The 13999-nt window shown below is 55.6% G+C and overlaps 1 protein-coding gene across 6 annotated transcripts in view; it reads right to left on the reverse strand.

Moving 5' to 3' along the window:
• LOC118360273 (dedicator of cytokinesis protein 3-like) overlaps positions 1 to 13999 on the reverse strand; it is a 126386-nt gene that overhangs the window by 27770 nt on the left and 84617 nt on the right. For all 6 annotated transcript variants that reach the window (XM_052481909.1, XM_052481905.1, XM_052481908.1 and 3 more), the window contains exons 15-19: positions 1334 to 1458; positions 1004 to 1166; positions 746 to 852; positions 468 to 639; positions 242 to 339 (exon numbers count right to left, since the gene is read on the reverse strand). In XM_052481909.1, coding sequence (XP_052337869.1) covers positions 242 to 339; positions 468 to 639; positions 746 to 852; positions 1004 to 1166; positions 1334 to 1458 — 665 coding nt within the window. The remainder of the gene's footprint in view (positions 1 to 241; positions 340 to 467; positions 640 to 745; positions 853 to 1003; positions 1167 to 1333; positions 1459 to 13999) is intronic.

A 13999-nucleotide genomic window follows, 5' to 3' on the forward strand; every position in this document is an offset into this window, starting at 1 on the left:
GCCTAGACAACCAGGTGAGGGGAGTTGCTTACAAATTAGTGACCCTAATTCATCAGTCAAGTACAAGGGAGGAGCAAACACCCGCAGACACTCGGCCATCTGTGGAATGAGTTTGACACGTGCATTACACCATCATAGTTCCCCAAACCCAATAACATAGGCTAGTCACAGATCTGTTAGTGTTTGGCCAAACAACAAAGAGGAGTCTTTCCTAGATGTATTGATTGAATAAGAGTGTTACCTTGACAATCTCCTCTCCGTTGATGTGGCGTAGTTGACCCAAGATATCTAATACCTTGTCAGGGTGGGCTTTCCAGTTCAGCAGAGCCAGGAGGTCCACTGGAGAAAGAGCAGAATAGAACAGAAAACATGTGTGAAGCTCTGGGTAAAGATCGAGGCTCGGCTTGTGAATTCTCTGTTATAGAGTGTGGTGAGATGTACAAAACAGTGTAGTGAGCTGGCCTTACCGTTCTGAGTGAGCTTGGTGGAGCAGAGCTGTGTGGAGACCCAGAAGGTCTCCTTGGGGTTCCTCTGGAAGGGCAGGGTGGAGGGCAGGTTGGGGCAGCTGTTGAAGTCCTCTTTACAGCAGGGCATGCTCAGGTACAGGCCCTGGTTACTGAACGTTGTATTCTCATCACACTGGGCAACAGAGGCACAACAGAGAAACGTGTTAGATAGAAATGACAGAGAATAATGTAGAATATGTAAGCCTGTGTGTGCATGTCTGTGTCGTCTATGACCACACCTTATAGACATAGAGCTCATGGCTCTCGTCTGACAGCGTGGTCCCATCCTCCCTCATCAGAGGAGTGAAGGCAAAACCAAAAAGCTTCTTCTCCCCTTTGTCTTTAGCTGAGGAGAGACACAAAGGAATGACTGTATAGTTTATGCCATCTACACAGCATAAACAATACCAGACACAATTCTGCATTGCTATCAAGTTAATAATAATGATAACAATAATAAGTTTATTTCTAAATCCTGTCCAGTGTTGTTGACCTACTGGAGCAGTGTCTGAACTCAAAGCGCAGGTGTGATCCTCTGAAGCGGTCTATGGGGATGGGTAGTTTAATCATCTCACTCCAGCGAGGGCTGTTGTTGTGGTACAGGACAAAAGAGCGGTGTTCACTGGTGTTGGGCTCCCCACTACCCAGACTGATACAGTCCTGATGTGGGGAATAGAGAAAGGACAGGCACTCTTTAGAATGGATGGATGGATGGGTGGGTGAATGGATAGATAGATAGATGGATAATGGTGTAATGGTCTGTCAAATGGTTGAAATCATGAAATCCAAATCAATTACGACAAACCAACAGAAATGTTCTCTGTTACCTTGAGTGTGTCCCCATCGGCGTAAAGTACATACACAGTGACCTCAATATTTTTCTGGACACTCTTGCCCCCCCTCTCAAAGTCCCCTCGCTCCAGGGTCAGGTACAGGTCATTACGAATGTCACCTAGGATAAGGACACACAGTCAAGCCATGACAGTGTTCTGTTCTAGAGAATTCTCTCTCTACAGTGTCCCTACAGTTCAGAGGAACAGGCCTTAGAATGCCCACGAGACAATAACATCTCTGCAAGTTCGAAGCCTAGGACAGAACCAAATTAATGTTTCATGTGCAAGGAATTGTTAGTTTATCTTTACTTTATACTCTGTGGTTTTTGCCTTCTATAATTTACCTCAGCCTCAAGTGATCCTAAGTCTGGGATATCCCCGAACGTGGAGCTACGTATGCCTATAGGCAACGTCTTAAACTACAGCAGTCAAAGATTGCGGAAGTAAGCCATCTGGCTCGAAAAACTAAGGGATCCTGGGTAGCTCAGATAAGTGTGGACATTATGAATTAGGATGCAGCGCTGACACCAAACATTATTGTTCTTGTCAATAAAAAATGGCCCTCCTGTTCTAATATACACAGTAGCTCATAATAACTGTCTCAGCACCCCATGTGAGTCAGTGCTTAATGGAAAAGATATCAATGACTACAGTGAAATAAGATATTGCAGTTATTTATAAGATCAGATTACTGTTATTTATATCTTTCTCATTTCCTTGGGGACAGATGAGTCACTGACAGGGGTATTGGGAGGTATTTTAAATCAGAGTGAAAGGAAGTGGAGGGGTATGTGTGTGTGTGTGTGTGTGTGTGTGTACACTGTAGTATTCATCTCAATGGAACCCTAAAAGAGTGATGCCAAATGATGAAACAAACACACACTTTATGGCCCTTCACTCCTTTGACAGAATCTTTGAAGATCTCTGTTGTTTGTTTACAAATGGTCACAGTTTAAAGACATGCTCCGGTACTTTGGCGACTAAGAAATATTTTTTTTAGTCTCCTGGATGTGTCAATGTGTTGTTCCTACATGCATAATCTATGAGAATAATTACTGTCTTACCTCATTTAGCCACAAAATCCCTAGTTTGAAAGCAACTGATTTCCCAAAGCTGTGCCACGCCATTTCCCTACGTTCCCCCCCACGTGGGCCAGCCCCCTAGTAATTTGAGTTATCGCCAATGAGTGACAGAATTTGAATGACAGTTACCAAGAGGCCTGCCCAGCCTTATCCAATGAGGTTGCAGGGCAGGCCCAACGGCTCAATGGACACAGCAGAGAGAGAGAGAGCTGCCAGCCATAAGATGAGGGACAGTGTCTGACAGACCAATCAACCTGCACATGTCCTCTACTGTATGCTTATTGTTATTGTTCAATGTGTGGTTATTTTGACCCTTGGTTATTGTTGTTACTGTTGTCCCGTTGACAATTTGGATTCTTACTATCTTAATATTGTAAATATCCAAAGTAAGCTTTGGCAATATGTACATTGTTACGTCATGCCAATAAAGCACATTTAATTGAGAGAGAGCGAAAGAGAGAGAACATATCTTAAATATATGTGACATAGTACGCAATTTTCGGAGACCACTTTTGGCTCGTGGGTGCTACTGTCAGAACTACTGGCTAAAAAGTATACAAAAGCACCAGAGAATCTCTTTAAGCCTCTGACCCAAATGTTGTCGAAAGTAGGAAACACCTAGCCTACATTCTCTTCAGTATAGGCCTAGCTCCTGCTGAGGGTTTATTTCAAGTGAAACATCTGATTTTGAGCATTTTGGACTGAGACTGGTTTCCAACTGTGTCAATGAAACTGGTGTCCTTCTGAACATCTCCTTATCCCCCTTAAATAATAACTTCCCTTGAATGAAACACAAGCCATATTTTCTGGAACTCCTCCTTTCTCCTTACTGTCTACACCCTACCCTCTACTCCCTATCCCCTACCCCCTATCCTCTACCCCTACCCTCTATCCCCCTACCCTCTACTCCCTATCCCCTACCCCCTATCCTCTACCCCTACCCTCTATCCCCTACCCTCTACTCCCTATCCCCTACCCTCTACTCCCTACCCTCTACTCCCTATCCCCTACCCTCTACTCCCTACCCCTACCCTCTCCCTATCCCCTACCCCCTATCCTCTACCCCCTACCCTCTATCCCCTACCCTCTACTCCCTATCCCCTACCCCCTATCCTCTACCCCTACCCTCTATCCCCTACCCCCTATCCTCTACCCCCTACCCTCTATCCCCTACCCTCTACTCCCTATCCCCTACCCCTATCCTCTGCCCCTACCCTCTATCCCTACCCCCTCTCCTCTACCCCTACCCTCTATCCCCTACCCCTCTATCCCCTCTCCCCTACCCTCTACCCCTACCCTCTATCCCTATCCCCTACCCTCCTCTATCCCTACCCTCTATCCCTACCCTCTATCTATCCCCTACCCCTATCCCTACCCTCTACCCCTATCCCCTACCCTGCCCTATCCCCTACCCTCCCCCTACCCTATCCCCTACCCCTATCCTCTATCCCCTACCCTCTATCCCCTACCCTCTACCCCCTATCCCTACCCCCTATCCTCTACCCCTACCCTCTATCCCTATCCCCTCTATCCCCTACCCCCTACCCTCTATCCCCTACCCTCTACTCCCTATCCCCTACCCCCTATCCTCTACCCCTACCCTCTATCCCCTACCCCTATCCTCTGCCCTACCCTCTATCCCTACCCTCTCTACTCCCTATCCTACCCTCTACCCCTGCCCTACCCTACTCCCTATCCCCTCCCCTATCCCTCTATCTACCCCCTACCCTCTACCCCCTATCCCTCTATCCCCTACCCTCTACCCCTATCCCCTCCCTCTACTCCCTATCCCCTACCCCCTATCCTCTGCCCCTACCCTCTACTCCCTATCCCCTACCCCTCCTCTATCCCTATCCCCTACCCCTATCCTCTACCCTCTACTCCCTGTCCTCTACCCCTACCCTCTATCCCCTACCCTATCCTCCCCCTACCCTCTGCTCCCTATCCCCTACCCCCATCCTCTGCCCCTACCCTCTATCCCTACCCTCTATCTCTCTATCCCCCTACCCTCTACTCCCTATCCCCTACCCTCTCCCCCCTATCCCTATCCCCTACCCCTACCCTCTATCCCCCTACCCTCTCTACTCCCTACCCTCTACTCCCTACCCCCCCTGCCCTCCCTATCCCCTACCCCCTATCCTCTACTACCCTCTCCCCTACCCTCTACTCCCTATCCCTACCCTCTACCCCTACCCTCTACTCCCTATCCCCCTACCCCTGCCCCCTCTATCCCCTACCCTCCTATCCCCTACCCTCAACTCCCTATCCCCTACCCTATCCTATCTACCCCTACCCTCTACCCCCTACCCTCTACTCCCTATCCCCTACCCTCCTATTCCCTCTACCCCTACCCTCTACTCCCTCCCCTACCCCTATCCTCTACCCCTACCCTCTACCCCTACCCTCTACTCCCTATCCCCTACCCCTACCCTATCCCCCCTCTACCCCCTACCCCCTACCCCCTATCCTCTACCCTCCCTACCCTCTACCCTCTACCCCCTACCCTCTACTCCTACCCCTACCCTCTACCCTCTACTCCTATCCCTACCCTACCCCTATCCCTACCAACTACCCCTACCCCCTACCCTCTACTCCCTATCCTCTACCCCCTACCCCCTACCCTCTACTCCCTATCCCCTACACCCTACCCTCTACCCCCTACACCCTACCCTCTAATCCCTATCCCATACACCCTACCCTCTACTCCCTACACCCTACCCTCTACCCCTACCCCCTACCCCCTACACCCTACCCTCTACCCCTACCCTACTCCCTATCCCTACACCCTACCCTCTACCCCTACCCTCTACTCCCTATCCCCTACACCCTACCCTCTACTCCCTACACCCTACCCTCTAATCCCTATCCCATACACCCTACCCTCTACTCCCTACACCCTACCCTCTACCCTACACCCTACCCTCTACCCCTACACCCTACCCTCTACCCCCTATCTCCTACCAACTACTCCCTATCCCCTACACCCTAACCTCTACTCCCTATCCCCTACACCCTACCAACTACTCCCTACACCCTACCCCTACACCCTACCCTCTACTCCCTATCCCCTACACCCTACCAACTACTCCCTACACCCTCCTCTACCCCCCTATCCCATACCCACCCTATCTACTCCCCTACACCCTACCCTCTACCCCCTACACCCTACCCTCTACCCCCTGTCTCCTACCAACTACTCCCTATCCCCTACACCCTACCCTCTACTCCCTATCCCCTACACCCTACCAACTACTCCCTACTCCCTATCCCCTACACCCTACCCTCTACTCCCTATCCCCTACACCCTACCCACTACTCCCTAAACCCTATCCCCTACCCCCTATCCTCTACCCCCTACCCTATCCCCTACCCTCTACTCCCTATCCCCTACCCTCTACTCCCCTACCCTCTACCCCTACCCTCTACTCCCTATCCCCTACCCCCTACCCTCTACCCCCTACCCTCTACTCCCTATCCCCTACCCCCTACCCTCTACCCCCTACCCTCTACTCCCTATCCCCTACCCTCTACCCCCTTCCGTCTACCACCTACCCTCTACTCCCTATCCCCTACCCCTGCCCCCTATCCCTACACTAACCCTACTCCCTATCCCCTACCCCCTACCCCTACCCTACTCCCTATCCCTACACCCTATCCTCTACCCCCTACCCTCTACCCCTACCCTCTATCTCCCTATCCCCTACCCCCCTACCCCCTACCCTATCCCCTACCCCTACCCTCTACCCCCTACCCTCTACTCCCTATCCCCTACACCCTACCCTCTACCCCTATCCCTACTCCCTAACCCTACCCTACCCCCTACCCCTACCCCTACCCCTACTCCCTATCCCTACACCCTACCCTCTACTCCCCTACACCCTATCTACTCCCTACACCCTACCCCTACCCCCTATCTCCTACCAACTACCCTCCCCCTACCCTCTACCCCCTACCCTCTACTCCCTATCCCCTACCCCTACCCTACCCCTATCCCTCTACACCCTACCCTCTACCCTCCCCTACCCCCTACCCCTACACCCTCTGCTCTATCCCCTACCCCTACCCTCTACCCCCTATCCCCTCCCCTACCCCTACCCTCTACCCCCTATCCCCTACCCCTACCAACTACTCCCTACACCCTACCCTCTACTCCATACCCTCTACTCCCTATCCCCTACACGCTACCCTCTGCCTACCCCCCTACCCATCTACTCCCTATCCCTACACCCTACCCTCTACCCCCTACACCCTACCCTCTACTCCCTATCCCCTACACCTAACCTCTATCCCTATCCCCTACACCCTACCACTTCCCTTACTGCTCCTACTCCTATCCCCTACCCCCTATCCTACCCCCTACCCTCTACCTCTACCCTCTACTCCCTATCCCCTACCCTCTACCCCCTACCCTCTACCCCCTACCCTCTACTCCCTATCCCCTACCCTCTACCCTCTACCCCCTACCCCCTACCCTCTACTCCCTATCCCCTACCCTACCCTCTACCCCCTACCCTCTACCCCCTATCCCCCTACCCCCTACCCCCTACCCCCTACCCTCTACCCCCTACCCCTACCCCCTACCCCCTACCCTCTACCCCCTACCCTCTACCCCCTACCCCTACCCCTACCCTCTACCCCCTACCCTCTACTCCTATCCCCTACCCCCTACCCTCTACTCCCTATCCCCTACACCCTAACCCCCTATACCCCCTACACCCTACCCTCTACTCCCTATCCCCTACACCCTACCCTCTACCCCCTACATTTACATTTACATTTACATTTAAGTCTACCAGACGCTCTTCCCTACACCCCACCCCCCTCCCCTATCCTCTACCCCACTACCCTCTACCCCCCTAACCTCTACTCCCTATCCCCTACCCTCTACCTATCCTATCAACTACCCCTATCCCATACCCCCATCCCCTACCCCCTACCCTCTACCCCCTATCCCTCTACCCCTACCCTCTACTACTACCTATCCCCTACCCTCTACCCTCCCTACTCCCTATCCCTACCCTCTACCCCATCCCTACCGTCTACCCCCTACCCTCTGCTCCTATCCTCTACCCCCTACACCCTGCCTCTCCCATCTACCCTCTACTCCCTATCCCCTGCACCCTACCCTCTGCCCCCTACCCTCTACCATCTATCCCTACCCCATACACCCTACCTCTACTCTATCCCTACACCCTACCTCTACCCCCCTACACCCCTACCCTCTACTCCCTACCCCTGCCCCCTACCCTCTACCCCCTACACCTCTGCCCTCCCCCTACCCCTACCCCTACCCTCTACCCCCTATCCCTACCCCCTATCCCTATCCCCCTACCCCTCTGCCCCCTGCCCTCTGCTCCCTATCCCTACCCTCCCCCTGCCCTCTACTCCCTATATCCCTACCCTCCACTCCTACCCCCTGCCCTCTACCCCCTACACCCTACCAACTACCCTACCTATCCCTCTACTCCCTATCCCCTACTCCTCTACCCCCCCTACTATCTGCCCCTATCCCTACCCTCTACTCCCTACCCCCTACCCATCTCTCTATCCATCTATCCCCTACACCCTACCCCCCCTGCCATCCTCCTATCCTACCCCCTACCCTCTACTCCCTATCCCCTACACCCTGCCTATCATCTACCCCTACACCCTACCAACTACTACCTATCCCTTACCCTCTACTCCCTATCCCCTACCCTCTACTCCCTATCCCCTACCACCTACTCCCTATCCCCTACCCTCTACTCCCTAGCCCCTACCCTCTACACCCTACCCTCTACTCCCTACACCCTACCCTCTACCCCCTACACCCTACCCTCTACCCCCTATCTCCTACCAACTACTCCCTATCCCCTACACCCTACCCTCTACTCCCTATCCCCTACACCCTACCAACCCTCCTACTCCCTACCCCTACCCCTACCCTCTATCCTCTGCCCCCTACACCCTACCCTCTACTCCCTATCCCCTACCCTCTACTCCCTATCCCATACACCCTACCCCTACTCCCTACACCCTACCCTCTACCCCCTATCCCTACACCCTACCCCTCTGTCTCCTACCACTCCCTCTACACCCCCGACACCCTAACCCCTACACCCTATCTCCTACCAACTACTCCCTATCCCTACACCCTACCCTCTCCTATCCCTACACCCTACCAACTACTAAACCCTATCCCCTGCCCCCTATCTGCCCTACCCTCTATCCCCCTACCCTCCCTATCCCTATGCCCTACCCTCTACTCCCTACCCTCTACCCTACCTCTACTCCAATCCCCTACCCCTATACTACCCCTACCCTCTACTCCCTATCCCTACCCATCTACCCTCTACACCCTACCCTCTACTCCCTATCTGCCCTCTCTACCCCCTTCCGTCTACCACCTACCCCTCTACTCCTATCATCTACCCCTGCCCTCACCCCTACCCTCTACTCCTATCTCCCTACCATCTATCCCCTCCCTACCCTCTACTCCTACCCTCTACTCTGCCTACCCTCTACTACTATCCCTACCCCCTATCCTCTACCCCTACCCCTATCCCCTACCCTCTGCCCTCTACTCCCTCTACTCCCCTACCCTCTACCCCCTACCCTCTCCCCTACCCTCCCCCCCTATCCCTCTGCCCCCTACCCCCTGCCCTCTACTCCCTATCCCCTGCCTGCCCCTGCCCCTACCCCTACCCTCTGCTCCCTATCCCTACCCTCCCCTACCCTCCCACCCTCTGCTCCTCCTACCCCTACCATCCCCCCCTACCCTACCCTCTACCCCTACCCCTACCCTCTACTCCCTATCCCCTACCCCTACCCCCTACCCTCTACTCCCTGCGCCCCCTACACCCCTACCCTCTACCCCCTACACCCTACCCTCTAATTCCCTATCCCCTACACCCTACCCTCTACCCCTACACCTACCCTCTACTCCCTATCCCCTACCCCTGCCACCTACCCCTACACCCTACCCTCTACCCCCTATCCCCTACCTGCCCTACTCCCTATCCCCTACACCCTACCCTCTACTCCCTATCCCCCTCCCCTACCAACTCTCCCTACACCTCCCCTACCCTACCCTCTACTCCCTATCCCTACACCCTACCCTCTACTCCCTACCACCCTACCCTCTAATCCTATCCCTATCCCCTACCCTCTACTCCCTACACCCTACCTCTACCCCCTATCCCCTACCCTCTACCCCCTGTCCCTCCTCCTATCCCTACCCCTACCCTACACCCTACCCTCTACTCCCCCCTACACCCTACCAGCTACCCCTATCCCTACCAACTACCCCTATCCCTCTACCCTATCCCTACACCCTACCCTCTCCCTATCCCCTACACCCTACCCCTATCCTCCCCTATCCCCTACCCTCTACTCCCTATCCCCTACCTCTACTCCCTACCCCCTACTCCCTACCCTCTACTCCCTATCACCTATAATCTACCCCCTACCCTCTACTCCTCCCTATCCTACCCCTACACCCTACCCTCCTCTATCCCTACCCTCTGCCCCTTCAGGTCTACCACCTACCCTCTACTCCCTATCCCCACTACCCTCTACTCCCCTATCCTCCTACTCCCTATCCCTACCCCTACCCCCTACCCCTATCCATCCCCCTATCTACCCCCTACCCTCTACTCCCTATCCTACCCTATCCCTATCCCCTACCCTCCCCCTACACCCCTACCCTCTACTCCCTATCCCCCTACCCTAACCTCTACTCCTACACCCCTACCCTCTCCCTATCCCCTACCCTCTACTCCCTCTCCCCCTACCCCTATCCCCCTACCCTCTACCCCCTATCCCCTACCCTACTCCCTACCCTCTACCCCCCTACTCCCTCCCCTACCCCTACCCTATCCCCTACCCTACCCCACCCTCTACCCCTATCCCTATCCCCTACCCTATCCCTACACCCTATCCCCTACCCCCTATCCTCCTATCCTACCCTCTACCCTACCTCTCTACTCCCTATCCCCTACCCCCTACCCCTACCCCTATCCCTCTCTATCCCTGCCCCTATCCCCACCCTCTATCCCCCTACCCTCTACCCTACCTACCCCTATCCCTACCCCTATCCTCTACCCCCCTACCCCTACCCTCTACTCCTATCCCCTACCCTCTACTCCCTATCCCCTACCCCCTACCCTCTGCCCCCTGCCCCTACCCTCTAACCTCCTATCCCTACCCCTACCCTCTGCTCCCTACCCCTACCCTCTGCCCCCTACACCTACCCTCTACCCCTATCCCTACCAACTACTCCCTATCCCCTACTCCCTACCCTCTACTCCCTATCCCCCCCTACCCCTACCAACTACCCCCTACCCTCTGCTCCTATCCCTACCCCCTACCCCCTAACCTCTGCTCCCCTATCCCTACCCTCTACCCCTATCCCCTACCCTCTACTACCCTACCCCCTACCCTCCTACTCCCTATCCCCTACCTCTACTCCCTATCCCCTACCCTCCCCTATCCCCTACCCCCTGCCCCTACTCCTATCCCCTACCCCCTACCCCTAACCCTACTCTCTCCTCCCTGCCTCTGCTCTATCCCCTACCCTCTACTCCCTATCCCTACCAACTACTCCCTATCCCCCCTCTGCTCTATCCCCTGCCCTCTACTCCTATCCCCCTTCCTTCCCTCTGCCCTATCCTCTACCCCCCTACATCCCTACCCTACCCTCTCTGCCCCCTACCCTCTGCCCTATCCCCCTACCCCTACCCTCTACTCCCTATCCCCTACCCTCTACCCTCTATCCCTCTCCCATATGCCCTACTCCTATCCCTACACCCTACCCCTCTACCCCCACCCTCTACCCCTATCCCTCTACCCCTACCCTCTACTCCCTATCCCCTACACCCTGCCCTCTGTCCCCTACCCCCATCTACCCCTATCCTCTACCCCCTACCCTCTACCCCCTACCTATCTACTCCCTATCCCCTACCCCCTGCCCTCTGCCCCCTGCCCCCTGCCCTCTGCCCTATCCTCCCTATCCCCTCTACACCCTACCCCTCTGCTCATCTGCCCTAATCCCTATCCCCTCTGCTCTGTCCCCTACCCTCTGCCCTATCTGCTCCAGCACCCGACCCTCTGCCCTGCCCTCTTCCATCATCTGCCCTGCCCTATCTCCCTATCCCCTACACCCATCCAACTACTTACACCCTGCCCACCCTATCCCCTATCCCCTATCCTCTACACCCTACCCTGCCCCCTGCCCTCTACTCCCTATCCCCTACACCCCCATCTCTACCCCTACACCCTCTACTCCCTATCCCCTTCCCTCACCCTCTACCCCCTGCTACCCCTGCCCTCTGCTCCTACCCCTGCCCTACCCCCTACACCCTACCCTCTGCCCCCACCATCTACCCTACCCTGCCCTATCTCCCTATCTGCCCTACCCCCCTACCCCCACCCATACCCATCTCCCTATCCCCTACACCATCTACCTCACCCCCTACCCTCACCCTATCCCTATCCCCTATCCACCCCTACCCTCTACCCCTATCCCCTACACCCTACCCTCTGCCCCCTGCCCACCCTACCCTCTGCCCCCTATCCCCTACCCTCTACCTGTCTACCCCTACACCCTACCCTCTGCTCCCCTACGCCCTCCCTCTACCCCCTACCCTCTACCCCCCTACACCCTACCCCCTACTCCCTATCCTATCCCTACACCTACCCTCTACCCCTACACCCTACCCTCTACTCCCTATCCCCTACCCTCCTGCCCTATCCCTCAACCTCTACTCCTATCCCCTACCCTACCCCTATCCCCTACCAACTACTCCTATCCCCTACCCTCCACTCCCTACCCCCTACCCTCTCCTCTATACACCCCTACACCCTACTCCTACTACCTATCCCTACCCCTATCCTCTATCCTCCTACACCTCCCCTATCCCTACACCCTGCTCCTATCCCTATCCATCTGCCACTCTGCACCCCTCTGCCCCTCCCCTGCCCTCTGCCCCTGTCTCCTACTACTACTTCCTATCTACACTCCTGCCCCCATCTGCTCTCCTCCCTACCAACTACTTCCCTACACTCCTACCTTCTGCCCCTACCCTCTGCTCTATCTACCCTCTACTCCTATACCAGGTCTAATCCCTATCCCATACACCCTCCAGCTACTCCCACACCCTACCCTCTCTCTACACCCTACCCCCCCCTACTCTATCTACCCCTACACCCTACCCTCTACCCCCAACTACCTACCCTATCCTCTACCCTACCCTCTATCCCTATCCCCTCTACACCCTACCAACTACTCCCTACCCCTATCCCTCTACTCCTATCTCTCCCCCCCTATCCCCTGCCTGCTACTGCCTATCCCCTGCCCCCTGCCCCTCTGCCCCTACCCTACTCCCTATCCCCTACCCTCTACCCCCTTCCGTCTACCACCTGCCCCCCCTCTGCTCATCATCCCCTGCCCCTGCCCTGCTCTACTTACCCTCCTCTATCCCTACACCTGCCCTCTACCCCTACCCTCTCCCTCCTATCCCTACCCCCACTCCCCTACCCTATCCCCTACACCCTACCCTCTACCCCCACACCCTACCTCTACTCCCTATCCCCTACACCCTACCCTGCCCTATCCCTACTCCCCCCTGTCCCCCTCACTCCTCTGCCCCCTACACCCTGCCCCTACTCCCTATCCCCTGCCCTCTGCCCTACCCTCACCCCCTATCCCTACCTCTATCCCTATCCCCTACTCCCTATCCCCTCTCCACTCCTACCCCCACCCTACCCCTCTCCTCTACCCCCTACACCCTACCTACTACTACCTATCCCCTACCCTCTACTCCCTATCCCCCTACCCCCTACCTCCCTCTCCCCTACCAACTACTCCCTCCCCTACCCTCTGCACTGCCTCCCCCCTGCCCTCTACACCCTATCTAGCCCCTCTGCCCTACCCTCTGCCCCCTATCTCCTACCAACTGCTCCTATCCCCTACACCCTACCCCTACACCCTACCAGCTCTCCTCCCTATCCCCTACACCTGCCCTCTGCCCCCTACCTTCTACCCTCTATTCTACCAACTACCCCTATCCCTACCACCTACCAACTCTTCCCCCTCTATCCCCTACCCTCTATCCCCCTCCCTATCCCCTGCCCCCTGCCAACTCTGCCTATGCCTACTGCCCCTATCTCTCATCTACCAACTACCCTCTTCCCTATCCCCTGCACCCTGTCATCTGATCCCTACCCCCTACCAACTATCCCTACCTCTACTCCCTATCCCCTGCCCCTTCCCTGACTATCCTATCCCTACCCTCACTCCCTACCCCCTTCCCTCTACTCCCTATCTACCCCCTACACCCTACCTGCTCTATCCCTATCCCCTACCCATCCCTACCCTCTATCCCTATCCCCTAACCTCTACCCTCCCCCTGCCCCTACACCCTGCCCTCTATCCCCTACCCTACACCCTACCCCTACTCCCTATCCCCTACCTCTCCTATCTCACACCCTACCCCTATCCCCTACTTCCCTACACCCCTCTAATCCCTATCTACCCTCTACTCCCTATCCTACACTTACCTCTACCCCTATCCTACCCCCTAACCTCTGCTCCTATCCC

This window comes from Oncorhynchus keta, chromosome 27, assembly GCF_023373465.1.
Source record: "Oncorhynchus keta strain PuntledgeMale-10-30-2019 chromosome 27, Oket_V2, whole genome shotgun sequence".
NCBI lineage: Eukaryota > Metazoa > Chordata > Actinopteri > Salmoniformes > Salmonidae > Oncorhynchus > Oncorhynchus keta.